The sequence below is a fragment of the Vipera berus genome (assembly GCF_964194415.1).
Source record: "Vipera berus genome assembly, chromosome: 12".
NCBI classification, from domain to species: domain Eukaryota; kingdom Metazoa; phylum Chordata; class Lepidosauria; order Squamata; family Viperidae; genus Vipera; species Vipera berus.
This window is the reverse complement of record NC_138215.1, coordinates 2327841-2353334: the sequence shown is the minus strand read 5'-3', so window position 1 is coordinate 2353334 and position 25494 is coordinate 2327841. Positions and strand designations below refer to the sequence as shown.

The 25494-nt window shown below is 40.2% G+C and overlaps 1 protein-coding gene across 1 annotated transcript in view; it reads left to right on the top strand.

Annotated features, from left to right (window-relative positions):
* The window catches only part of ITGA11 (integrin subunit alpha 11), a gene marked incomplete at its 5' end in the record, with an annotated part of 163107 nt that overhangs the window by 75520 nt on the left and 62093 nt on the right, over positions 1–25494 (top strand). The window contains 9 exons of the mRNA XM_081337310.1: positions 2229–2356; positions 4678–4826; positions 5349–5493; positions 10107–10272; positions 12261–12331; positions 15523–15667; positions 17116–17264; positions 18840–18980; positions 24062–24265. Of these exons, the coding sequence (XP_081193436.1) occupies positions 2229–2356; positions 4678–4826; positions 5349–5493; positions 10107–10272; positions 12261–12331; positions 15523–15667; positions 17116–17264; positions 18840–18980; positions 24062–24265 (1298 nt within the window). The remainder of the gene's footprint in view (positions 1–2228; positions 2357–4677; positions 4827–5348; positions 5494–10106; positions 10273–12260; positions 12332–15522; positions 15668–17115; positions 17265–18839; positions 18981–24061; positions 24266–25494) is intronic.

Genomic DNA, 25494 nt, shown 5'->3' with positions numbered 1-25494 from the left:
CCTTCAAAGATCTCGTTTTTCTGTCCCTCTTTCACTGTTCGGAGCAGCCTGGATTAATCATTAAGCAAAATAATCAGATGCTCAGGACACAGAGGGAAGTGGGATGATACAGAATTTTCCCCCCTAACTATTATGCACTTCATTCATTGCTATGTTTGACTTTACTTTTCAACACTAAAGCCCTGGTGGCGCAGTGGTTAGAGTGCAGCATTGCAGGCTAACTCTGCTCACTGCCAGGAATTCGATCCTGATCCGCTCAAGGTTGACTCAGCCTTCCATCGTTCTGAGGTCAGTAAAATGAGGACCCAGATTGTTGGGGGCAATAGGGTGACATTTCTAAACAGCTCAGAGAGTGCTGAAAAGCATAATTGCTAAGCACATTGATTTGTGCTTCTTAGATTGTAAGCCGCCCTGAGTCTTCGGAGAAGGGTGGGATATAAATGGGATTAAAATAAAATAAATAAAAATAAATAATGGAGTGATATATAAGTCTTCGCTATTCCTCTAGCTACTTATTCTTAATGTCTTGTCAGTTATTCAAAAAGGGTACTATTGTTCAGCTATGTGTGGAGTATTATAGAATCATAGAATAAGAGAATTGGAAGGAACCTTGTAGGTCTTTTAATGCAACCCCCTGCTTGACCAGGGCACCCTATACCACGGGTGTGAAACTCGCCACGTCACATGACATTCGTGACGTATCGCAACTTTGTTTGCATTGCTGGAGCTGGGGTGGGTGCAGCCTCCAAATGATGCAACCAGCCCACAGGCCAGCAGTTTGAGCCCCCTGCCCGATACTATTGTGGACAAATGGTTGCCCAATCTCTTCTTGTAACTTCCACTGAACTCACAACTTCTGGAGGCAAACCATTCTACTAATGAATTGTACTAACTGTCAGGAAATTACTTTTGATTCTCACTTTCATATATTCATCCATTATTTCTTGTCTTGCCCTCAGGTGTAACAGCCTCTCCTTTGCTAGAAGACTGCTATCATATCACCCCTAATTCTTCTCATCTGTAGACTTAACATACCTTTTGAAAGGGTGGTCTGTTTTTTCCCTTTTGTGTAAAGACAGATGCAAAGAATTATTTTAGCAGTTCTGCTTTCCCCCTGCTGTCCATAACCTCCTTGTCATCTTCCATTTAATGGACCAATCATTTCCTTGACTTTTTTGTTGCTTTTTACATATTGCAAGAAACCATATAATGAACGGTTGCAGGAACTAGATATATCTAGTCTAATGAAGAGAAGGATTAGGGTTGACATGATAGCATATCATAATCTTCCAATATGTGAATGGCTGTCATAGAGAAGAGGGGGTCAACCTACTCTCCAAAGGATCTGAGAGCAAGACAAGAAGTAATGAGTGGAAGATAATTAATAAGAGACCCAACCTAGAATTAAAGAGAAATTTCCTCACAGTGGGAACAATTAATCAATGGAACAGCTTTTTCCTTCATAGGTTTTGGGTGCTTCTGACTGGAGGTCTCTAAGAAGAGGTTGGACAACCATTTGCCTGGAATGGTATAGGGTCTTCTGCTTGAGCAGAGGATTGAACTAGAAACCTCCAAGGTCCCTTCTAATCCTGTTATTCTGTGTTCTATGTTCTATTATTTTTGGCATTTGTTGCAAGTCTTAGTTCATTTTGAGACCATGAGTTCTAATCCCATCTTAGCCCTGAAAACCGTATCAATTCTTAAGCCTCGGAGCTATATCTAGCTGCTAAAAAGCTTTTGTATACAACCTCCAAAGTATTCCAAAACTGTCACCCCAGTGTAATTTTAAACATGAGCAACAGTCATTTAATTGTATGTAATTGTTGTGAAGTAAGTTTATTTAAATTTGCATTTAGATAAATTCATTTTGTTTTTTGCATGGACCATCATAGCACCAAAAGATCATAGTGCAGCCCTCAGATCTGGAAAAGTTGCTTAGCTATGTTGGACATACTTACCTGGGAAGAAGCACTATCAAATTCAAGGGGACTTTGAGTAGTCAGACATAGAACTGTGGTGTTAAATGTCTGGTATTGTTGTATTAATAATAACATAGGGTAGAAGCACAATAGACCAAAGGAAAAATTGGAGATGTGATTTCAGAGTAGAAGGAAAGATTGGCATTTGCTCGAAGATTCCTTAGCTCCAAGGGGAAAGGAATTGGCAGCCTATTCCACTTCTTTTTGGTAGGCAAGATCCTTTAATAATCTTTGTCTATCTGGTTGCAGGATGCCAGACATACATGGATATAATTATAGTACTGGATGGTTCTAACAGCATCTACCCCTGGGCAGAAGTTCAAAATTTCCTGATAAGAATCTTGAAGAAATTTTACATCGGACCGGGACAAATACAGGTGACAAAACATGTGTGGGTGACTTTGCTCTTATCAGCACATCTTGCACTTCATTACATAGCTTTTTTTGGCTGATATACAGTATGTCTCCCTTGTCCCTTTGCTTCAAGAATAAATCTGCAATATTTATTTTTAAAAGCTTAATTAGCTGTCTCTCAGTACTTGCAGGCTCACTGAGGACTGGAGTTTTGACTTGTGGTCATATTTTGGAGCAGAGATTGTCAGTGTTGGCTGGACATTATAACCTTGATTCACTTTGCTGGAATGAGATTCAAATGACTTCAGCTAAATTTATTGGGAAATTACTAAATCATAAATAGCAGACTGGGCTGCATTTGGATTTGAAGCCAAAAGATGTGTTAAAGCACACAGTCATTAGCATCTGTCTGCAGCTGCTTAAAGTTCACCTAGTGCAGGGGTGTCAAACTCGCAACGTCACGTGACGTGTCGCGATGTATCGCAACTTTTTTCCCATTGCCAGCAATGGGGTGGGTGTGGTTTCGGCATGATGCATCTGGTCCATGGGCCGGCAGTTTGACACCCCTGATCTAGTGGTTAAGGCACCAGTCTAGAAAGTGGGAGATTGAGAGTTCTTATCATGAAAGCCAGCTGTTGACTTTGGGCTAGTCATTCTCTTTCAGCCCAACTCATCCCACAGGGTTTTTGTTGTGGGGAAAATAGGAGGAAGAAAGTGTGTTGGGTACGTTTGCCACCTTGAGTTGTTTGTAAAAAAACAATAAAAGTGGGATACAAACAAAACATAGTAGCCATCTCTTTTCCTAGCATTACACAGCAGTTGCAGAGGGCTGCCATATGAGCCATATGAAAAAGCACAGCTGCTTTAAGAACATTGCACAATCCAAATGATATTTTGGCAATTGAATCCAAAGCACTACAAAATGAAAATAATGTTTTCTGGTCAGAAAACATCTTTTGATTGCTGTGGGAAAAAAAGCTAGAAAAATGGGTTTGTAATTTGTAACAAATTAGTGACACATTTAGGACATTGTTGCAACGTTTAAGTTGTAATCTACACACAGGCATCCACAGCAATGATGGCTGACATCAAAATGACAATAGCAGCATTATGCCTTCCCACCACAATATCCATCTTTTTCAGATGTTTGTGAATGTTCAAAGGGAATGGAACTTAATTTGATCTAATGCTGCTTTGTTACATTGACTAGGATACAACACATACATACACACACAACCTTTGGATGCTGCTGAATCCACACATTTGCGTGGAAAGACATCTCACTGAACTTAATGGGACTACTTTCTGAGTAGACATATCTGCGACCTTAAGGCTGGATGGTGCAATTGAGATCTCAGGCTGAGTATGACCTGCAAAAGAACTGTTCAAAAATTGCCATCCAATTATAATGTTAACATGACAAAAAGGGACATTATTAAAATGTGACATGTGGCCATAGTATTTAAACTACATTACTTTTAAATTAAACTAATTCCAATGAAGTTCTCTATCCTGGCTCTATCTTTCAGACACCTCTAAGCATATTTATATTTATATTTATATTTTATTACATTTATATACCGCCCTTTCCCTGAGGACTCAGGGCGGTTTACAGGGAATTAAAAACCACAATACAAAAGTTAAAACCAGTTTAAAAAAGATTAAACTTAACCCTATGCAAATAAAACCCCAGTTAAAATAAATTAATCCTCAGCCTGGGCCAGAGAGCTCAAAGAGCCAGGTCTTCAGGCCCCGGCGGAATGAACGGAGGTCGGGGGCAGTCCTCAGCTCCACTGGCAGCTGGTTCCAGAGGGCAGGCTGAGAAGGCCCTATCCCTGGGCGTTACCCGCCGGCAATCTCTTACCGGTGGGACCCTGAGCAGACCCTCCCTGTGGGAGCGCACTGGACGAAGGGCACTTGATGCTGGCAGCAGGTGTTCCCTCAAATACCCCGGATCCAAGCCATGTAGGGCTTTATAGGTAATGACCAGCACCTTGAATTTCACCCGGAGGGCAACCGGAAGCCAATGCAGCTCGCGGAGTAGAGGTGTTACATGGGAGTATCGGGAGACCCCCATTACAACTCGCGCGGCCGCATTCTGCACCAGTTGAAGCCTCCGAGTGGTCCTCAAGGGCAGCCCCCATGCGGTCCTCAAGGGCAGCCCCCATGTATCACTTAAAGGACACTTGGCCTGAATGGAGTTGCAGTGTCTTGATTTAAAGTAATACAAGACAGACAAACAGACAAGAAAGGGGTTCAGAATTAGGATTTCCTTCTAATATAGTCTATAGGCTCATTCATGAAAGAAGCTTTTCACCCCAATACTTTATAATATTTTCACAAGGTTGGAGTTGTCCAATATGGAGAGGATGCTGTCCATGAATTTCACCTGAATGATTATAGATCTGTAAAGGATGTGGTAGAAGCTGCTAAACACATCGACCAGAGAGGGGGTACTGAAACCCGAACAGCCTTTGGAATAGAGTTTGCTCGGTAAGCCTACCTTCCAGATTCTGTTCAGATGAAAAGGGAGGCATGGAACTGGGCAATGATGGAACTTATCAGTTTAACCCAAGTCTGGTAGATCATGGACCCATTTTGATTCAAACACATCATAAGCAGACAGCAAAAACAATCATGCATATTAGTTCCAAAATACTAATGCCCAACGCAGTGAGGTAACTCTTAGCTACAAAGCAAATTAAACATTATAGAGAATATGCACTGTAATTTAGAGGACACTGACCCTATTTTGCTACTGTGAAATACTGAGACAAGGCAGTGATTAGAATAAGATTAAAGAATGCATAACTCAGAATGCTTATGCAACAAAGGAATTTTAAAAAGAGAGTATCTCTGAGTTTATGTACTGTGAATTCCTTTCTTTCCCTACTTAACATATTGTGCAAACGCAAAGGAAAGGAAAAAGCCCCCACCAAAGAAATGGGCTCTGACACATTTAATTTGCAAAATGCCACATCTTTCACTATCTTCTCTGCATCTCTTGAATTTCAGCTCAGAAGCTTTTCAGAAAGGAGGGCGGAAGGGTGCAAAGAAGGTGATGATTGTTATCACTGATGGAGAGTCTCACGACAGCCCAGATCTTGAGAAGGCAATTGAAGGCAGCGAGAAAGACAATGTCACCAGATACGCCGTTGCAGTAAGTCATTTATGGGTGCTGCACATTTTCTGCCTGGAATCTTCAGAATTGTACTGAAATGGCTGTGAATTCAGAGTTCACATGCTAGGAAATAATTGAAGGCTTCAGTTTTAAAATAGATTGCCATTTTTGGTGGATAACCCACATGACTTAAGTGGATCAGGTTCTGGTCCATTTTAGCCAAAGCACCAGAGGGCAGGACAAGAAACAGGAGGAAAATCTTAGGGCCATAAAGGACAGCAAAGTGAAGATGGCAATTGTAAGAACCTGCCCCAGCTGGTCCCTCAGGAAAGTAAAACTCTTGACTCCATTGGGGTTAATCAAAAGAAGTTTTATTGAAAGAAAATGCATGCAGAAAAGTCAGGTTCTACGTGAAGCACAAAACAATTCTTTCACTTCCCCAAACCCATCCCCCCTAACCAATCCACGGCAGCCAACATGATGCTACAGGGTTGTTTTGAGAACACTGAGGTGCTGGGTAGATAACAGGTCACCCTCAGGGCACAACAGCCTTCAAACCAGGCTGGAATCTGGGAAGGAGTCTGCTTCATCTCTGCTTCATCCCCTCCCTAATTCCCAAGTGGTTACAGCAAAAGTGAAAGCATGTGAAGAATGCCAGCAATCTCCCCCCCCCCCACACACAACTGAATGGCAGGGCACCAGTATGGTGGACCTGACATGCTACACACACACACACCCGGAAAAAAGGACGTCAGTGCTGTAGAAGAAAACATAATAAACAGGGAGAGAAAGAAAATTATGAAATTAAGAGAATCATTATTGGTTATGAAAACACTTTACAAGTCTGGGAGCTCTAGCGTGGTGATTCACCCACTCATTCTGAGCTTTGGGGAAATCTTTCCATGCTACTAAATATTGGAGCTTTTCTCTAGGCCTGCGGGAATCTAAAATCTCTCAAACTTCAAAATTTTGCTTTCCCTCAACTGTTATTGGCTCAGGAGGCGATGGAAGGCTTGGCCTAACGGGGGAAAATAACTTCAGATTTTAATAAACTACAAAGGAACACAGGATGGACCCAGTGAAGGGACTTTGGCATACAGGGTCACAGGGTCTATAATATGTTTGATGGGAAACGGCCCCACAAACTTGGGTCCTAATTTTTTGAAGACTATAGAGACTGTATGTAGTGGGTGGAGAGGTAGGCTCGATCACCAATGTTGAAGAGATTGGGTTCCATGCATTTCTTGTCAGCCTGAGTTTTGTAAGCCTCTTGGGCATCTGCAAGGCTTTTCTCACAACCGGTCATGTATTTCCTAATTGGGAGACCCATTTTTAATGAAGGCAGCAGAGAATCATTTGGGGTAGTTCAGGTATAGGCTTAAATTCCTGACCTGTAGCCAACCTGAAGTAGGTAAATCCTGTGCTATGTACAGAATAGTTGTATGCTACTTCTTCAAAAGGCAACAAGTCATCCAATCATCCTACTGACAATTAATAAAGCATCTGAGATACTGTTCCAATACTGAATTCACTCATTCACACGCCCCATTCGTTTGAGGGTGGTAACTGGAATTAAGTCCCTGATCAGTAAGGAAGGCCTGCCAAAAGTTAGAAGTGAATTGCACCCCTCTGTCCAAAATGATGCGTTGAGGTGCCCCATGTAATCAGTAAATATGATGTAAAAATAATTTGGCTAGTCTCTGCACCAATAGAATTTTTGGACATGGGACAAACTGTACTTGTTTAGAAAACAAATCAGTCATGACCCATATAACAGTATTTCCTGAGCTTTCAGGGAGTTCTACTATGAAATCCATGGAGATCTCTCCAATCAAATGGTAGGACCTGATACCAATTTTGTGTGCAGCAGCTGTGAAAAAAATAAATTACATGTGGAGATCATTAGGAAATAGGGATTTAAAATAAAAGACCTCAATGCCCTTGTACAAATCTATGATATACCTGATGGTGGTTCCCATCTTTAAAAGAAAGGAGGAAAATAGATCCAGGAAAGTATAGACATGTCTCACATCAATACTTGCCACAAAAAATGATGTAAGACAAGAAGATATGTTAGACCAATAACACCATGTCCAAAGTTTTTAAATATTTTAAATAATAAAAATTGTTAATTAAAAAAAACTTGAGAAGATCCTGGAAAAGATAATCAAGCAACAAATCTGCAAACACTTAGAAACCATCAAAGCTATTACTAGAAACCAACATGGGTTAGTACAAAACAGATCAGGTCAGACAAATTTTATTTCATTCTTTGACAAAATGACTTAATTAGTGGACCAGCAAAATGATGTGAACATTGTATATTTAGACTTCAGTAAAGCATTTGCCAAAGTAGACCACAGCCTACTTCTTGGCAAGATAGTGGATGATCATGTGAATATGAGCCAGAAATGTGCAGCAGCAGCCAAAAAAATTAATACAATCCTGGGTTGTATAAACAGAGGCATAGAATCAAGATCATGCAAAGTATTAGTACTGCTTTATAAAACCCTAGTGAGGCCACACCTGGAATACTGCAAACAATTTTGGTCACCATACTACAAAAAAGATGTTGAGACCTTGGAAAAGTTCAGAGAAGAGCAACCAAGATGATCCAGGTTCTGGAGACTAAAACATATGAAGAACGGCTGCAGGACTTGGGCTTGGCTAGTCTAAAGAAAATAAGAAATAGGGGTGACATGATAGCAGTATTCCAGTATTTGAGAGGCTGCCACAAAGAAGAGGGGGTCAAATTATTCTCCAAAGCCCCAGAAGGCAGGACAAGAAACAATGGTTGGAAACTGATCAAAGAGAGAAGCAACCTGGAATTAAGGAGAAAGTTCCTAACAATTAACCAGTGGAATAGCTTGGCTTTAGAAATCATGGGTGCTCCACCACTGGCGGTTTTTAAGAAGAGACTGGACAGTCACTTGTCTGAGATGCTGTATGTTCTCCTGCTTGAGCGGGGGGCTGGACTAGAAGGCCTCCAAGGTCCCTTCCGGCTTCTATTCTATTCTATTCTATTCTATTCTATTCTATTCTATTCTATTCTATTCTATTCTATTCTATTCTATTCTATTCTTTCTATTCTATTCTATTCTATTCTATTCTATTCTATTCTATTCTATTCTATTCTATTCTATTCTATTCTATTCTATTCTATTCTCATTCCATTCCATTCTAAAAGATATAAAAATGTGGGATAGACAGCAACCCTGCCAAATTGTTTAGTGACTGGCTGACCAACCACACTCAATATAGTCCTGAATGGAACCACATCTACATGGAGGGAAGCATACAGTAAGATCCCTCAGGGTTTGGTCTTGGGCCGAGTATTCCTCATCAGCTTCATAAATGATCTAGATAAGGGGACAGAAGGGGAACTCATAAAATTTGCAAATTACACTAAGATGGTGGGAGGGGTGAATAGCCAACACTTTAGAAGATAGGCTCAAGATCCAGAAGGATCTTGACAGACTTGAATCCCGGTCCCTATCCAACAAAATGCAATTCAGTGGTGAGAAAGAGAAAGGGTTTACACTTAGGCAAGAAAAACCAAATGCACAGGTACAGCAGTAACTGTGAGAGGGATCTTGAAGTCCTAGTGGACAACCACTTAAGTATAAACAAGTTGACAAAAAAGCAGTGCAGTCCTAGCAATCTAGGGATTGAATCAAGATCATGTGAAGTGTTAATATTGCTTTAATCTGCACTGGTAATACCACACTTGGAATAGTGCATCCAATTTTGGTCACCATGATATTAAAAAAATGCTGAGACCCTGGAAAGAGTGCAGAGAAGAGCAACGAAGAAGATTGGAGGGCTGGAGGCTAAAACACCTGAAGAACAGTTGCAGGAACTGGTTATGTCTGGTCTAGGAAAGAGAAGGACTAGGGGTCACATGATAACAGTCTTCCAATATTTAGTGGGTGTTAACCTGTTCTCCAAAACACCTGAGGGCAGGACAAGAAGTAACAGATGGAAGCTTATCAAACAGAGATCCAACCATCTATCCAAATTAAGGAGAAATTTCCTGTCAGTTAGAACAATTAATCTGTGGGATGGTTTGCCTCCAGAAGTTATGGGTGCTCCATCACTGGAGGATTTTAAGAAGAGGTTGAACAGCCACTTGTCTGGAATGGCATAGGGTCTCCTGCTTGAGGAGGGGTTGGACTAGAAGACCTCCAAGATGCTTTCCAAGTCTGTTATGCTGCTACTATGTCTGGAACATTCAACAGTTCCAATCACATTTGAGAAGGATGTAATAGAGCTGGGAAAACTGAAATGAAGGACTATAGAAAAGAAACATTTTTTTTAAGAAAAGGGTGAATTTTTCCTCTACCTGAGTATTTGAAAACTAACCTTGTAATTTTATTTTATTATTTGCCTTTGAGCCAGAGGTAACTCCTGGCAGTCTGGACATGTCCCAGCAGTTTTCTTGGCAGGATTTCAAAAGTAATTTGCCATCAGCTGAGTGGGAGTGACTGGCCCAAGGTCACACAGCGGACTTTGTGCCTGAGGCAAGACTAAACCTCCCAGTTTCCTGGTTTCTAGCCAAGCACCCTACACCAAACTGGCTCTCTTGTAAATACTTATACCATGAGTGTAATTCTGTGGAATAATGCTGATATATATTTTGCTTGCCACTCCAGGTCCTTGGTTATTACAACAGAAGAGGGATCAACCCTGCAGCCTTTTTGAAAGAAATCAAATATATAGCGAGTGACCCAGACGAAAAACATTTCTTTAATGTCAGTGATGAGGCTGCCCTTAAAGATATTGTGGATGCTCTTGGAGAGAGGATTTTCAGCCTAGAAGGTGAGCAGCTTCTGAGAGATCTCAAGGACGGCGTAGGCAGCTCACTTTCCCATCCTACAACATGAGAAACTTTGAATATGGTACACGGGAGTTTGGTACGAAGTTCCATGTGGGAGTCTTCCCAAGAGCCAACTATCCAATTCTGCAACCCACATTTCAACATTGGGTCTGTGTGTGCATGTGTGGACGCGCCTTCGGTCTTGACTCCTAGCGACTGCCTGGACAAGTCCTGCAGTTTTCCTGGCAAGATTTCAGAAGTGGTTTGCTGTTGTCTGCTTCCTAGGGCTGAGAAAGAATGACTGGCCCAAGATCACCCAGCTGGCTTTGTTTCTAGCCTTGTTTAAACCCTGAACCAAACTGTTTGTATTCTGAACTGATTAGGAAGTGGTTATGATCACTGCATTATTAGTCCTCCTCAGCCACAGAAGTGCCCAGCGTTTCAACCTCTTCGTCAATGATTTGGATGAGGGGATAGATGGGGAACTCATCAAATTTGCAGATGACACTAAACTGGCAGGAATAGCTAACACTCCAGGAGATAGGCTTAAGATACAGAAGGATCTTGACAGACTTGAACACTGGGCGCTATCTAACAAAATGAAATTCAATGGTGAAAAAATTAAGGTTCTACATTTAGGCAAGAAAAACCAAATGCACAGGTTTAGTATAGATCAGGGGTAGGCAACCTTGGTTCTTTTATGACTTGTGGACTTCAACTCCCAGAATTCCTGAGTCAGCATGGCTAATTCAGGAATTCTGGATATTGAAGTTCACAAGTCATAAAAGAGCCAAGGTTGCCTGCCCCTGGTATAGGTAGTACTTGCTCAATAGTAGCAACTGTGAGAGGGATCTTGGAGGTCTAGTGGACAATCACTTAAATGTGAGCCAGGCATGTGCTGCAGCTGCCAAAAAAGCCAACACAGTGCTAGGCTGCATTAACAGAGGGATAGAATCAAGATCACGTGAAGTGTTAATACCACTTTACAATGCCTTAGTAAGGCCACACTTGGAATACTGCATCCAGTTTTGGTCACCATGATGTAAGAAAGATGTTGAGACTCTGGAAAGAGTGCAGAAAAGACCCACAAAGATGATTAGGTGGCTGGAGGCTAAAACATATGAAGAACGGTTGCAGGTGGGCATGTCTAATCCAGTGAAAAGTAGGACTAGGGGGGACATGATACCAGTGTGTGAATATTTGAGGGGCTGTCACAAAGAAAAGGGGAGGTGTCAATGTATTCTCCAAAGCACCAGAAGGAAGGACAAGAAGCAACAGACGGAAACTAATCAAGGAGAGAAGCAAATCTGGAACTAAGGAGAAATTTTCTGACAGTTAGAACAAGTAATCAGTGGAACAACCTGCCTCCAAAAGCTGTGAATGGAACCGGTCCCTGGTGCCCAAAAAGCTGAGGGCCACTGTTCTAAATGATTAGGACAGAGTTTCTCAACGTGGCTGGGGAATTCTGGGAATTGAAGTCCACACATCTTAAAGCTACCCAGGTTGAGAAACACTGGTTAGGAGATTCCTTAAACAGAAGGTTTCTACTGTAAATAAGATACTGATCTCTGTGGTTCATTTCTAAATGTGGATGCTAACTCAAAAATTGCCATGAACTCCAATCTGAAGTCAAGTTTCATACATGTGTTTACGTCCTCATCATTTCTACTGTGGACATTAACTTATCACTGGAATGAATGATGAAGTCACAGAGGAGCTAATTTCATAGCAATGCCGCATTTTTAAGCCTGAACTGATAGCCAAAGTGAGACAAGGGAATTTACATGCACATTGATTCCAACGTTCAGCTTTAGACTTTTAAACAGATGGACAGAATTTTCTCTTTTATTTTCTGGGCCCATAATCACAAATCTTCCTACTGCCCTTTGCAATGTTTGAATCAAATTTTGTCACACAACTGTAATGGCAGGTAGTAAATATATTTTTCTTCCTTTCACTGTTTTTGAAATATTTCTTTTTTGTGTCGTAGGCACCAACAAAAATGAAATATCCTTTGGCCTGGAAATGTCCCAGACTGGATTTTCATCCCATATTGTGGAAGTAAGTGAATAATGGACTTTTTTCCCCATTTTATCTTATGATTCATGTGACTTTGGCATGCAATAGATATAACTGAGCCTAAAATGTAATGGTTTGTAATATATGGATCCACCAAAAGCCTGCATCAGGTAGAAGATACTTGGACTTCTCTGTTTATGATAAGCTGGAAGTACAAAAATTAAGCTGTTCTGCGGTTTCAGAGAGCTGCTTCTTAATGCAATTTTCAAAAAGCCTCCAAGTAAATAGGCAGAAAATCTAAACTATTTTTTTACTGTGCTCCTCATGGAAAATAAAACCCAAGTAGTTCATTTATTTCTTGCACATGTGTTGACAATAATTAAGAGCAAAACATTCTTTAACATTTCTGGGTTAGATTTGTTCCTGGTAGAAAGCCTAGCACAGCATTCAAATTCTACTTAAGGTCAGCCCTTATGCAATTGTTTGATTAATTAAATGATTTTTTTTATTAAAGGTGAGGAATTGTCACTTCCATTTACACCATGAGCATCTAGTGGCAATGTTGGTGGTTCTAAGCTTCCTTCAGTCCCACTGGCAGAAATAGAAGAAATGAAATGAATTTAAATAAGGCAAAGACTGTGTTTGCACAACATAATTCACTTAGCAACTGGGGGAGTGTGGTATTAAACCACACCATACATTTAATAGAGATATACTTAAAAACAATTCTGGGTTTGTACAACATGATAATCTACATCAGATAAATTGAAATTAATCAACCTTAGCAAGTTGTGTGAATGCAAAGTTAAATCTTACGCTGATGTAATTATATTGTGCAGTAAGGTCCCAGTTCCTTATGTGAACTTGAGATATCATATCAATCTAATCAGATAACCCAAGTGGAGACATCTTGATCAAGCAGCACTTTATTTAATTAAGCAGCTGGGTGGCCAACAATCTGTAACGCTGGCAGAGTTACTTCCAGAAGTGCCACACCTTAGAAAGTTGGTAGCATTGCTTTATAAACTTTGTTAGCCAATGAAAATCAGACAACAGAGCCATTATGTCATAAAGAAGACATCAATCATTCCTGTACACTCCCTTATTCCCCCCTTCAGTACATCCCATCCATGTACATGATTCTCACGCTTGCATGAGATTTCCCTGGTGCAAAAGCTGATTACAAAAAGCAAGAAAGCAACAGTTAGACTAAACAATTTCCCTTTGTTCCAGGACCCTTCAGTGCAAACCCAGGCAAGGTGCATTCTAGAGAAAGTTTACATGTTTTGGAAAGTTTTCAAGAGACTTACACTCATTTCTCCTCTGTGACATAATCAAGGGTCCAGAGGGGGGGAAAAATCATGATATGCAGTACTTTCCCGACTCTTTGCCAGATATGGAAATTTTGCCCATCACATAATATGAAAACTCAGGATTGTTTGTCCTTTTGAAAGAAAGAGTGGTAGTTAGCAGTTTCCATTTTGGCTAGAGAAGTAATCAATATTATTTACTTCATTGTTTTCATTAAGAGAAGGTTGCTGGGTTTTGGGGTTTTTTTGGTCCTAATAGCTAATTCTGGCAAAATGGTTGCTCTTGGAATATTACACTTGCTGACTTGGAGGGACTTGCTTGCTCACTTCCAAAACTTTTTGAAAACTGAAATCTTTTGTAAGGTGTCACTTTTCAAAAATTACAGTAAATAGTAAAATATAATAAAATACATTGGGACACGAGGGATTCCTCACACTGAGAAAACTGCCCAAATTCTTAATCTGATTACTTAGGATAACAGTATTTTCTTATGGCAGGATATCCCCAGCTTTACTATTTAATTGGCCTCACAAAACACTGACTTGTTTATTTAAATTTAATCTGTTAAATAACTAATTTAGTTATTTTTTGTTAACTTTAGTTAATTACTAAATGCTCAGTTCTTCAAGATATAACTGGTCCCAAATAAATCAGATTGGTAGAACTAGTTTTGGTTTTATTTCTGATAAGTCTTTAGGATGGGCAATCAAGGGATAATGGCTAGCAGGCTCCTTCCAGAAGTCATCTCAGGATTCAGGAATGTTGAGAACATTCTTTGTGCAGGAACCACAATGAGGAAAGAAGATCCTGAAGGACCATGTCAGTTATTAATGGGAAATACTCATTTTGAGTATATCTCTGATTTTTTTTCAAATGAGTTACAAATGCAGATTGGCAGAGGAGGCCACAGTAGAAACTGTCCTTCTCCTTGATGACTTTTTAAGGACATTTAAAGAAATGTTACATTTGTCTCATCCACAAGTGGTCCAAAAAGTCAAGGTGATGATATAAGAAAAGATCCACCTGGTACATAAAAACTGGGCAGAGCTTTTTCACCATTGCGACCACCATCATGATTTTTTAGATAATTCTGGTGACATCTCAGTATGCTTTGCAGTCTGACATGGCCAAGTACCTTCTACCAATTTAGGATTCTTTACCTCATGTGGCTGCATATATAGGCAAGGCTTTCTTTTAGGAAAATGAGGAGGGGTTCCTTCAATAGTCATGCTACTGTCCTCCAAGGAAGTAGCTATCTGTCTCTTCTCCCAAAACAAAGAGGATGAATTCAAATGTCCAAAAATGCTGCCTTGAGCAGGGGGTTGGACTAGAAGATCTCTGAGGTTCTCTCCAGCTCAATGATTCTATGTTTTATGTTCATCTTGTGGACCTAGGGAACATGAAGCCCTGAAATTCACTAGCTGGGGCTAGTGAAGGAGAAAATGAATAATAATTAAAAGAATTGTCCCTGTACTTTGTAGCCCTAGGGCAGGGGTAGGCAACCTCGGCTCTTTTATGACTCATGGACTTCAACTCCCAGAATTCCTGAGCCAGCCATGCTGGCTCAAGAATTCTGGGAGTTGAAGTCCATGAATCATAAAAGAGCCGAGGTTGCCTACCCCTGCCCTAGGGGATATAAAAATCTAACAAATTGCTGAGGACGGCTAGGTTCCTGGTAACAGAGGGAGCTTCCTATTCCCAGGTCAGACTAAGGTCCAATCTTGTCCAGTTTGTTAACGAGAACTTGCAAGAAACCCAACAGTTTTGCCCAGTCTGTTGACAAGAAACCCTGCAGGGTTTCAGGCAGGCAAAGCAGTATATTAATCTGCTATTGCCATTTTCCAGTCTTCCTAAACACATCAATAATAAACCTGGACCTGCTACTTTCATTACCCCTCAGCTTTTTTTAATTCCATGAATAGGATGGGATTCTGCTTGGAGCCGTTGGTGCCTATGACTGGAATGGTGCCGTCCTCAAGGAGACCAGCAGTGGCAAAGTTGTTCCTCACCGAGAATCCTACCTCCAAGAGTTTCCAGATGAGCTGAAAAATCACGGGGCCTATCTTGGTAAGAACAATGTCTGGAATGCCACCAGTGTCTCATGTAGACTATGCAAGCTTCTGGATCAGCACCAGTAAAGCTTAACCAAAGATGCAGTTCAGACATGGAATACTGGAATTTATATTCCACCTTTCTGCATTCAGTTCCCAAATTGTAACAGCCGTCCAAAAACAATTAAATGATACTTCATATTGTATTTATTTAAAATATTATTGAAAAAGTCAGCAAGCTGAATGGCAGGAAAGCAGAGGAGTTGTTGGTCCAGAAGCTTCCTGGAACTCCAGCTCCACTGGGAGGAACTTTAGATGGGGCAGGAGTCCCCTTGAAGGGCCAGCTCTCTGAGCTGGGGGTCAGCCTGGACTCACGGCTATAGCCAGATGGGCTGCAGGGCGACTGTGGCCAGGAGGATTTTTCCTTAACTTGGGCCAGTGCACCTAGAGAAGAGGGCCCTGGCCAAAGTGACAAGACCCTTGTTACTCCTGCATAGATGACTGCAATGACTGCTCTCTCTGTGGCTGGCTTTGAAGCTGCAGTTGGCAACTGAGAGCCACTGTAGATATATACAGTTATGGTGCTGCAGGCTCTGCATCAGTCATCAGACTTCTGGATGCATCTCAAGGGGCTGCTTTTAGCCTAAATAGCCAGACCCAGCTTGGTGCCCAGGTACCTGCAGGTCGGCTATAAAGTGGTTCTTCCCATTCTGCTGGGCTAGGAATGCTGGGGTTGCCTCCCCTAGGATAGTCACAAAAGAGCCAACACCCCCACACACCCTGCTCCTGTTTTTCAGTTGTGGTGCCAACCATCTGGAATAATTTCCCCCCGAAGATCCAGATGGCACCTTGCTTCCAACTTTTAGGAAGCTGGTTACATGGATGATCGAAAAGGCCTAGAGGGATCATTGGGATGAGGAAGGAGGCAGAGGAGTTGTATTTGCATTATGAACGAATGATTATTAATGAAGTCATTGCATACCATATTGTTGGTAATCGTATTTTTGATAATTATTTGTTTTAAGTGTAAACTTCCATAAGTCTCTAAACGTATGATAGGAGCATATTCACAGGGCAGGGGGTAAAAAAAACCAAGCCCCATCCCTTTTGGGCATGTGCCACATGTGTGATTCGCAGAAACGAGGAGCAGTGCTTCAGTTGCATGGTCGCCACTTCCACGTTATGATGTTTTAACAGTGTCTATGGATAATCCAGTGTGGTAATCCAAAAATACAGTAAGTAAAGAAGAGATTATACAAATGAATCTAGCCAATAAAACAACTCTAAACTAAGGCCATCCTGGATTGAAACTGTTTTGCAGGTTGGCAGAAAGTAAGAAGGACTGTACATTATTGTAGAAAACGACTCCAAATATGTTTATGACAGTGTTGATGATTAGTTCCGGCCTTAGAAAGATGTCACTGTAAGGGATTGCACGATCTCTTGTGTGTGTGTGTGTTGTAGGCTACACCGTCACCTCGGTGGTGTCCACCAGACTCAACAGGATTTACGTAGCAGGAGCCCCTCGATTCAACCATACTGGAAAAGTGATTGTTTTCACAATGCACACAAATCGAAGCCTCACCATCCACCAGTCACTGACCGGAGAGCAGGTAAAGGATATATTTCTGGCCATTGCTTTAGGAAGTTGTGTGGCTGGCAAAGAAGAAGCTAGTGGCACAAGGCTGGATTAAAGTCAGCTGATGCCTAAGCAGAGCCCAGCAGTCCGAAGCAAAACTCTCATGCCACAAGGAGGAATAAATATATCTGATGAAAGCTTCAGGCCAAGCGTTTAAGCTTTATTCATTTACTATATCAAAGAAAATGGTTTCTTTACTCCAATACAGATTAAAGTTGAATGTAGCAGATAAGAACAATTTATCAGATTAAAGAGTGTGGCAGTTAAAGAGTTAAGGGCATAATACAGGTAGTCCTCGACTTATGACCACAAGAATTTATGTTGCTAAGCAAAATCTTTTAAAGTAAACTTTGCCCCATTTTACAACCTTTCTTGCCACAGTTGTTAAGTGAATCACTGCAGTTGTTAAGATAGTAACATGGCTGTTAAGTGAATCTGGCTTCCCCATTGACTTTGCTTGTCAGAAGGCGGCAAAAGGGAATCACATGACCCCGGGACCCTGCAACCGTCATAAGTACGAGTCAGTTGCCAAGCATCTGAATTTTGATCACATGACCGTGGGGATGCTGCAACGGTCGAAAGTGTAAAATATGGTCATAAGTCACTTTTTTTAGTGCCGTTGCAACTTTGAACAGTCACTAAATGAACTGTTGTAAGTTGAGAATTACCTATAGCTAGATGAAAAAAATCTCTGTGGTGCCCCCTTCCCTTGGCCTCCTAAGCACATGCTTGGTTTGCTTAATTGATAACAATAACCATATAATAACAACAGTAAAATGATTCTCTTTAAGTTATTTTATTTTATTTTTATTTTTTATTTTAATTCCATTTATATCCCACCCTTCTCCGAAGACTCAGGGCAGCTTACAAGCTTAGCAGTAGCCTTCATTCTATGTATATGTATATGGTGTTCTCCCCACAGCAATTCCAAAATAAAACACCACTCAGGATTCAGGGTCCACCCTTCAGTTTTTCACTTAATCCTTCAAAAGCCATTTGTCTATGGGTCTGATATAATTTCCTGAAGAAATGCCTAGACAGGTTATAAATTATATAGAACTGTTTCCTTTCAGAAGTTGATTTTGCATTTTTGTACTTCAAGAATGACTGAAGGGGCCAAATGGAATGAATAAGCAATGCTGAATCGCCTATTATTCAGAAGCATTTATGTCTATAAAAGAATGCAAATCTTGGCATTCATCGAGAATCCACTGGATACTCGATGTAAATAGGCTAGAATTCTTTCAAACTATGTTAATCGTTTTTTGCCATGGACTTTTAGTAAGGGAATCAATCAACGGAAAGCAACTGAGAATAGCAGTTAATATGATCCTTAATCGTCCAGGATCAAAGTGTTGTTCTCTCTCTCTGAAGTCTATTCCAGAAGCAGCGTCTAGACAAGGGGATGATGGATGGTTTCCTCTGAGAAATGCCTCTCATTCCAGTAGTATCATTACAGACGTCATTAATTTCTTGGAAGCATATACAAATACAGAAACACACAGCTCTGTAGTCTTCATTCTGTATGCATTTTTTGTATCCTTTTCAGATCGGTGCCTACTTTGGAAGTGAAATCAGTTCAGTAGATGTTGATGGGAACGGAATCACAGACATTCTGTTGGTCGGAGCTCCCATGTATTTCAGTGAAGGGCGAGAGAGGGGAAAGGTCTACACCTACAGCTTAAAAGAGGTAATTCTTGCTCTTGTGTCCACAAATGAGCATTTTCCTCAGGAAAAGCACATTTACATTTGCCACCTTTGTCACATGACAGCTGATCATGCTATTGACCAAGCAGATGCAGTTAGTTTCTGGTGATTAGGATATTCAACCAAAATATAGGAAGATACGGATTCTGAGTTCTACCTTTCTGAAGGCCTTGAGGATGATAAAGAAGAATTGGGGGAAAATATTTAGAGCAACGAACTCAGATATAAGGAAGAACAAGACTCCTAGCAAGAAGTGTGTTACTGGTAGTCCTCGACTCTACAACGACAACTGAGTCCAAAATTTCTGTTGTTAAGTAAGACAATTGTTAAGTGCATTTTGCCTCATTTTAGACCTTTCTCACCTCAGTTGTTAAGAGAATCACTGCAGCTGTTAAGTTAATAGCCCAGTTGTCAAGTGAATCTGGCTTCCCCATTGACTTTGCTTGTCAGAAGGTCACAAAAGGGGATTGCGTGTCCCCAAAACTCTGCAATCCTCATAAATATGAACAGTTGCCAAGTGTCTGAAGTTTGATCAAATGATTATTGGGATGCTGCAAAGGTTGTAACTGTGAAAAACGGTCACAAGTCATATTTTTCAGTGACGTTGTAACTTTGAACAGTCACTAAACTACTGTAACTGTTGTAAGCCAAGGATTACCTGTATTTGCATGTCATTTACTATCTCCAGTTGCACTGATGTCACAAGCAATTCTCTAGGGGGAATACTGAAACAACTTCATGAAACCCTCCTTCCCTTTTAACACACCACATGTACAGTCTTGTAAAAACAGGACTTCAAGCACACATTCACATCCACCATCTTAATTTTTTTGATTTTCCTAGACATTCCGATTGGTGTCTTAATCTAAGGAGCTCAAGGGGGCAACCATAGGGGTTGTTACTCATTTATCTTCATAACAACTATTAAAAAACTATTAAATATAAATTATGCTGAGAAATTGTGTCTGACTTGAAATCTTGCAGTGAGCTTCATGTTCAAACAGGGCTTGATTTCTGCAGTACCTGAAAAGTTGTTTAAATACTACACCACATTCATATTCTCACACCACATGTTTAACCAGGTCAGTTCAAGGACTAATAGACATATCTTCATAAGTTAACTTAATTTTAACTTTAGTTTACTTTTGATCCACAGAATGTTGTACAGAGTCAGTAACCAGGTGTTGGCTAAATGCAGCCAATGGCTGCTGTTCTGGCCTAATGAGAACTCTGTCTGATTTGTATTTAATAGCAGCATAAGTATCCAAGGAGGCAAGTAACCGCAGTAACAGAATAAGAGCGTTGGAAGGGACCTTGGAGGTCTTCTAGTCCAACCCCCTGCTCAAGCAGGAGATCCAATAGCATTTCAGGCAAGTGGCTGTCCAGTCTCCAGTGATGGAGCACCCACAACTTCTGAAGGCAGGCTTTCCCACTAATTGCTCTCACTGTTAGGAAATTTCTCCTTAGTTCTAGGTTGCTTCTCTCCTTGATTAGTTTCAACCCACTGTTCCCTGTTCTGCCTTCAGGTGCTTTGGAGAATAGCTTGACCCCTCTTCTTTGGGGCAGTCCTTCAAATACTGGAGTACTACTATCATGTCACCCCAGTCCTTCTTTTCATTAGACTAGATATACCCAAATCCTGTAACCGTTCTTCATATGTTTTAGCCTCCAAAACTGTTTTAGCAACCAAAACAGGACATAGTATTCCAAATGTGGGCTTCCTGTCAGAATCCAGTTATATTTCATTTCTATCTATCTTCTCTGATTTAAAAAACCAATCATTACGGTCTCCTGGATTCTGTCAAACTAAAAAGGGGGAGGGGAGTTTACTACTTTCACATGGGGAGTTTACTACTTTCACTTCCTGTCTCCACTACAAAGTGACCTTTTGTTGATTCACTTTGGATCTGTTAGCAAAACAATGCAGCCATCTGCCTTTCATCCTGTGCCTCTGAAGCTCTTCTCTTTACGCACAGTGGGGGGAAAGATGCAACACTTGGAGTCGGGGCAATAACAGATTGGACGATTGTGCCGAGGGAGCCGGACTGATTTTATCTGTACTGAAATAACACCTAGCAATCTGCCAGTTTGGATCGCCCAGAAGAACTGCGGGTGGGATGGGGGCTGCTTGGGAACATTTTAAAACATTGAATGGTGGGGAAGGTTCCCCAGATCCTTTCTAGCATGTCTGCAATCAATTTCTTTTAATAAAGACTCCTGTTGGAAGAAACCGCTTCCAAGAGTTCTGTTTTCTTAAGATGTAGATTGAAGTGGGTCGTTACACTTCCAAGGCATTATAAAGTGGTACTAACACTTCACGTGATCTTGATTCTACCCCTCTGTTAATGCAGCCTAGGACTGCTTTGACTTTTTTGGTGGCTGCAGCACAATGCTGGCTCATATTTAAGTGATTCTCCACTAGGACTCCTAGATCCGTCTCGCAGTTGCTACTATTGAGCCAGGTACCGCTTATTCCATATCTGTGCATTTAGGTTTTTCTTGCCTAAGTGTAAAATCTTGCTTTTCTCACCACTATATTTCATTTTGTTAGATAGGTTCCAGTGTTTAAATCTGTTAAGATCCTTCTGAATTTTGAGCCTATCTTCTGGAATGTTGGCTATTCCCAGCAGTTTAGTATAATTTGCAATTTGATGAATCCCTCTTCTATTCCCTCATCTGAAACGTTTTAGGAAAGTGTTGAAGAGGACTGGGCTTAAGGTAGAGGACGACCCGCTGAGTGTGGTTGGTCAGCCAGTTTTACTAATCCATCTGGTGGCGATCCTTTCTAATCCACATTTTTCTAGGTTGTGGTCTATTTTACCAAATGCCTTACTTAAGTCCACATTAATTATGTTGACAGTATTTTGGTAGTCCAATAATTTAGTCACTTTGTTAAAGAATGCAATATTTGTCTGGCATGATCTGTTTTTGACAAACCCTTATTGGCTTCTCTTATAACTTTGCTTGCCTCTAGATTCGTTGCTTATCCTTTCCAGAAACCTCCCAGGTATTGATGTCAGGCTGATAGGTCTGTCATGTCCTGGATCCATTTTTTCCCCTTTTTTGAAGATGGGAACCATGTCAGCTCTTTTCCAGTCCTCTGATGGATCCACAGTGCTCCAGGATCTTTGAAAGATGTGGTTCAGTGGTTCTGAGATCTCATCTGTCAACTTCTTCAGAAACCTGTGGTATATTCCACCTGGACCTGGTGACTTGAACTCATATAGAGTGGATAGATGTTTTCTTACCATTTTCTTGCCTTTTTTGACTTGCGTTCCTAATCTGTCGTTTACGATACTGTTTCTGACAGGTTGGACTGTTTTTTCCATATGTATAAAGACAGATGCAAAGAAGGAGTTAAGCAGTTCTGCTTTCTTCCCAGTGCTTGTCATCTTCTTGCTATTTTCTCCCATTGATGGACCAATTGTTTCCTTGACCTTTTTTGTTTTTTGTTTACATGTCAAAAGAAGCTTTTTTATTGCATTTGACATTTGTTGCAAGGTTTAGTTCATTTTGAGCTTTAGATTTCCAGACTTCATCTTTGCAGGTTCGGGGTATATCCTGATATTCTGTCTTAGTTATGTGCCCCTCTTTCCACGTTTTATATTTGTCCTTTTTGTCTTTCAATTTATTGAGAGCGCTTTGTGCAGCCATGTTGGTTTCTTGTGGGATCTCTTATTTTTCTTCTTCAATTGTATTGTGCTAGACTGGACTTTTATAATCACACTTCTCAAAGTTTCCCAAGCTTCTTGGGTTGTTTTTCCCTTAAGGATTTCCATTCATGGAATCCTTCCCAAGCACTGTCAAATATTTGTTCAAATCGATTCTCTTAAAGTCCAAGATTTAGTTTGACTTTGTTCTATTGCTTGTGCTCGCATTATGTTGAATTCCGATATTGCACGATCACTGTCCTCCTAAGGTTCCTGTAACTTCAACCTCTTCTATCTTTTCATCTCTGTTAGTGAGAATCGAATCCAGTATGTCTCCCTTCTTTACTTTTTGGGAAACAAAGTTATCTGCTAGGTTTGTCAGGAATTTGTTTGGTCTTCCATTAGGTGCAGAGTCTGTCTCCCAGTTAATGGCAGGGTAGTTAAAATCCCCCATTACAGTTGAGGAGGACTTCCTTCATACCTTAGTTAACTGATTAACAAAAGGTTCATTATTTTGTTGGGTGGCCTATACTAGGATATGCCTATGTAAATGTTGTTCTTTTTTCCTGAAATATATATTGTGGTGGGAAACTCTGCCAATATATGCTTGCATGCAATGTTGCAGTTCAAACAAAAAAGGATGGCGCTTTCATCATGACATTCACTCCCAAATAGGTTAGTGTTTCATGGCAAGGATAGCCGCAAGGATGAACTAACATAATAGTAGAAATGAAAAGGAAGTTCCTTTGGGTTCAAAACAGATGCTGAGGGGAGTTGATGATGTCAAAAGGTAGGGGGATGATAGAAAATAATGAAAGATTACTTCTATTTTTTAAAGAAAAGATTAATGAAGCATATAACAACTTATTAAAGAAATCCCAAGACACTAAAAAGCTTGGCAGAACAAACACCAACCCTAAGAGAAAGCTTTCTCAAACAACAGAAGTATTTGGAAGCAAAACCACTGCATTTAGTAAGGCTTCTTCTCTGCAAACTGGGGAGGTCCAGGACAACTCGCTGCAGCCAACTTGCCATGGAACAATTTAGTGCTGTATTAATCATTTCATTCAGTTACTTTTATTATTGGTGACCATACTTTCATCAAAATGATTGTAACTCTTTTGTTTCTGGATTCACTTTATTTTACTATTAATGGCCACTGCTACATTGAAATTAATTTAAATTTTGTATTTGTTGAATTGTCCTGTGGTGAATTGTCCCATGGCAAGTTGGTTGTGGTGAACTGCCCATTGTCCCATTCCAAACTGTGGTGTAAATTTCAATGCATTTTCTGCCTGGATTTCTCACTTTCTCCATCTCTTTTCTGAAGAGCAACACATTTTCTGACATTATATTCATGGTTCATTCCGTGCTGATACACAAATGTGCTTTTTCAACTTTTCTCTTCTTGAAGAACCAGTTTGTTCCCAATGGAGCTTTGAAGGACTTGCCCGGCTATCAGAATTCCAGGTTTGGGTCCTGCATTGCCACTGTACCTGACTTGAACCAGGATTCTTACAGCGATGTAGTTGTGGGAGCACCTCTGGAGGATGAGCATCAGGGAGCTCTGTACATCTTCCATGGTTATCGGGAAAATCTGATCCGGAGATATAAGCAGGTACAGATTCTCTTTAAGCTATAATAAGAAAAGGCAGAGAAGGGGTGATGGTTGGGGCCTACATTGCCTTTTGGGCTTGAATGAAATTCCATTTGATTAATCCAATATATCTAACCTTGTTAAATCTCTGCATGTAATAATTTTGTTCTAGTGACTATTATTCATATCACTTTGGGGTGGGGATCCAAGGGGTTTGCCCTTCTAGACTGTCTCAGCTGGTTCACCCCGCAGTAGGGAACAGACTATTGTTATAATTGTGAGACTTGACTAGAGAATTAATGCAGCAGCAGTGGATTTATTTCCTAAATTTCTTACTCTTTTTAACCATAATTAAAAATATGTTTAATCTTTAAACAATCCATTTAATACATCTAGTCATCTAGTCCTTTGACTCTTATTCAAAACATTTTTATCCATTATAATTTTCTTAAACTCAATCACATTTAAGTATCTAAAACATTTCCTTTAAGTCATTTCAACTTTTTTATATTACTCATATCAACAAAGAGAAAAGCATACTATATATTTAGGGAATTCATCCCTCTTAGAATGACATATATGTTCCAAAACCTTTCTATTTCTTTAACTATATTCAAACAAATGTTTCTTTTTTAAGTATTCTCTCTGATAAGTCCCATCATCTATTTTCTTGGTTACCACTTTAGTCTTTTTCCTTTGCCCAGTATCTTTCTTAATCAATTGATTTTACTGATTCAAAAAGTTTTTCCGTATGTTCGTAAATGTTGCTATAGATATAAAAAGTAAATCAGGTGTCTTTGTATGGGACTTCTGCCTTTCCATGTTTGTTGAAAATCTTTGTCTTTCTCTCCGCTTCTCTTCTCATTTCTTTTCTCTCCGATGTTCCTGACATCTCTACAGTCCGTTTTATCCAATCTGTTTTCTTGTCCTCAGATTTATTTTGCAGTCTTAAGGGATACGTTGTTTTTTCCAATTCTTGTGATTTTCCCCCCCACTAGGATTAAATCATGTTTCCTTGTTTTGTTAAGTTCCATCTTTAAGTCTCTATTCTCAATTCTATATCCATTTGTCTGTTTTATCTGCTCCTTTTCTGTTGTTGTTTTTCAGGAATTTTTTTGTTGTAGAGTTAACTTAGAAATACTGTAGACTGATTTATATTTTCAAAGTTATTTTGGATTTCTTTGTGGTTTAAAGTCATTGTTGTTTGAATTAGTTGCAGTATACTATATATCTCCTCCTGTGAAATATTT